The 2,579-nt window shown below is 57.2% G+C and overlaps 1 protein-coding gene across 1 annotated transcript in view; it reads left to right on the top strand.

The window, feature by feature from the left end:
- Positions 1–1,745: 1,745 nt before the first annotated feature.
- The window catches only part of SYT12 (synaptotagmin XII), a 4,380-nt gene continuing 3,546 nt past the window's right edge, over positions 1,746–2,579 (top strand). The window contains 4 exon segments of the mRNA XM_010001472.1: positions 1,746–1,830; positions 2,020–2,048; positions 2,051–2,101; positions 2,198–2,262. Of these exon segments, the coding sequence (XP_009999774.1) occupies positions 1,746–1,830; positions 2,020–2,048; positions 2,051–2,101; positions 2,198–2,262 (230 nt within the window).

Here is a 2,579-nt window from a genome sequence, read left to right as displayed (position 1 = left end):
CGGAGGGATGGGTGCTGTGGTGGGTGGGGAGATGGGTGCTGTGGTGGGCAGGGGGATGGGTGCTGTGGTGGGCAAGGGGATGGGTGCTGTGGTGGGCAGGGGGATGGGTGCTGTGGTGGGCAAGGGGATGGGTGCTGTGGTGGGCAGGGGGATGGGTGCTGTGGTGGGCAGGGGGATGGGTGCTGTGGTGGGCAGAGGGATGGGTGCTGTGGTGGGCAAGGGGATGGGTGCTGTGGTGGGCAGGGGTGGGCTCTGCACCCCCCGAGCTGGGGCTCTGCTCAGCTTTGAGGTCTCCCCGGGTTGAAACCAGCCATCCCTGTGCAGCTGGTGGTGGGACAGTGGTGCCTGTCCCCTCCTCATCCCTGGGACTGGATTTTCCAGGGAAGGATTTGAAAGGCAGGCAGGGGGGGGAGGCAGACAGAGCATCTCGGAGAAATGCTCGCAGGGAAGAGCTTAGTTAACATAAAATGCAATAAATCCCTTCCCCAAGCACCTTCATTTGCTGGCTCGGGAAAGGCTGATCCTGTTTTGCTAATAGGAAAATGCTCCTGATTGAATTCCCAGCTGAGGCTGCAGGTCCCCCGGCCCTGCCTGGTGCCCTGGAAAGCTGCTCTCAAACTCATTAGGAAATAATGTTTTTTGGGGAAAAAAAAGAGCTTGAACAGAAATGGAGGACTAGAAAGAAACAGAGGGGTTTAAAAGGGTGTTTGCCCTCCTGTGGTGAGAGCTGCTCCTGAAAACTTCCATGGTTTGTATTCAGAAAAGCCACGAAGAAGCAGCCAGGAGAGCAGAGCCTCTTAATGAGGCACAGCAGGTTTTCAGGACTTAAAGAGGCTGTTTTGGGTAAATCTCCGCCGCTATTAAGATGTCAGTGTGGATTTCCAGAGCTAAACAGCAAAGTGTCCCTCAGGCTGAGCTCAGTTCATACACGTGACATGAGTTTCACACATTCTCAGCCAAGGTTTTTGTCGAGCTGTTCTGCTGTGCACAGAGGTTTGTGCTTGAGGAAGGGGCTGGGGGGTGAGATGTGCATCTCCCAGCCCTGCTGTCATTCCGGGTTGGAGACTTGATTGCATTTAGAAGAAACTCTTCTCCTGCTGCTGTTCCGAGGGTGAAGGAGGTGGCCCTGGCAGAGGGGATCCCCAGCCACACCAGGCCAGCCTGGCTGGTACTTCACACTATAATGCCCTGCAATTCCCAAGTTTGCTGTTAAAATCCAAGGTTGGATGGTTTGGGGGAGGGGGGAGAGTCGACCACCCCCACAGTGTGTCTATCCATGAGCATCTGAGGTTTAACCAAACTTGCAGTGACCACCCATCTGAGGCAAATCCAGCTCTTCCTCCCGTGGGAGGAGTGGGCTGTGGGATTTTGGGGGGCTCCAATGGGGAGATTGGAATGTGGGTTCCTGGGCTCGGGGTTCAAGGATGGCTCCAGTGGTCTGTGTCCAGGATCTCCTGGCCCAGGGGCCGGGCAGCCAGGGGGTGCTGGCCCAGTTCGTGCTGGGTTTGCTTGTTGGATGTTTGTGGGGGATCCCAAATCCCGTTGGCAGAGCAGGAGACACCTGGCTTGGTGTCTCCCCAACTTTGGCATCACACAGGGCCTTCCGTGGCACCTCTCAGCCCAGCAGCCTCCTCACCCTTGGGATGGAGCTCCTGTGGGACTCTCCTGGGAAAGCCCTAGGAAAGAGATCCAGCTTCCCTGCTGCAGGAATCGATTCCTGGGGAACGGCACCATCTGCCCTAGAGATGGGGCTGCTCCTTTTGCCTGTGGCCCTGGCAGAGCCCACGGGCACTGGGCAGCCCGTGGTGAGGCCAAGGAAAGCCACAGGAGGTGAGATTTAAGCTGGAAAAGGGACTAGAGAAGCAGCAAAGGACTTAAAAAGCTCCTGGAGGGGAGACTTCCAGGCAAAGAGCAGTTGAAAATGTCCCCCATTAAATACTCCTGAGGCAAATCCTGCAGCTCTGCAGCTCAGCACGGCCACTCTCCTGGTTCCCGTGGGGTTTTCCATCCCTTCTGAAGCTCCTGCCTTCGTGGCTGAGATGCTTCAGTGCACGTTCACTCTGTCCCTGGAAGAGGAGCCAAGGCTGGCAGCGATGGAAGGGCAGCAGCCACTCAGCATCCCCGCTAACAAACCGAAGAGCAGCTATTTTTAGTTATTTTTTCCCCTTTTACCCTAACTCCCTGCCCCCTCCCGCAGGCTGCCCCGCTGGAGGGGGGTGTTTGCCATGGACAACGGGCACACCAGCAGATCCCACTGGAGCGGTGAGTACCCTGCGGGAGCCGGGGCAGGGGCTGCTCGCGGGGGGGGACGGATTCCTGCTCCTCGCAGCCGAAGGGAGGAACCTTTTGCTCCCAGGCACTCGGGGTTGCCTTGCCTAGCACGAGGGTAAAGCCCTCAAACCCCCCACACTGTCCAACTTTAGGTGCTCAGCCCTAGAAAATGGGGAGGTGTGGGGAGGGGCTTTCCAACTCATCTGGGCTTTGTACCCGGGGTTATTCCGAAGCAGGAGCCAGTAAAGGGTTATTTTACCCCAGTTTTGCCCCCCCCCCCCTTCTTTTAAAGGCCCTCGAAAACAGTC

The sequence above is a fragment of the Chaetura pelagica genome, unplaced genomic scaffold (genome assembly GCF_000747805.2).
Source record: "Chaetura pelagica isolate M959 unplaced genomic scaffold, ChaPel_1.0 scaffold587, whole genome shotgun sequence".
NCBI classification, from domain to species: Eukaryota; Metazoa; Chordata; class Aves; order Apodiformes; family Apodidae; genus Chaetura; species Chaetura pelagica.
Note: the sequence above shows the minus strand (reverse complement) of the source record. Positions and strands in the feature narration are given on the sequence as shown.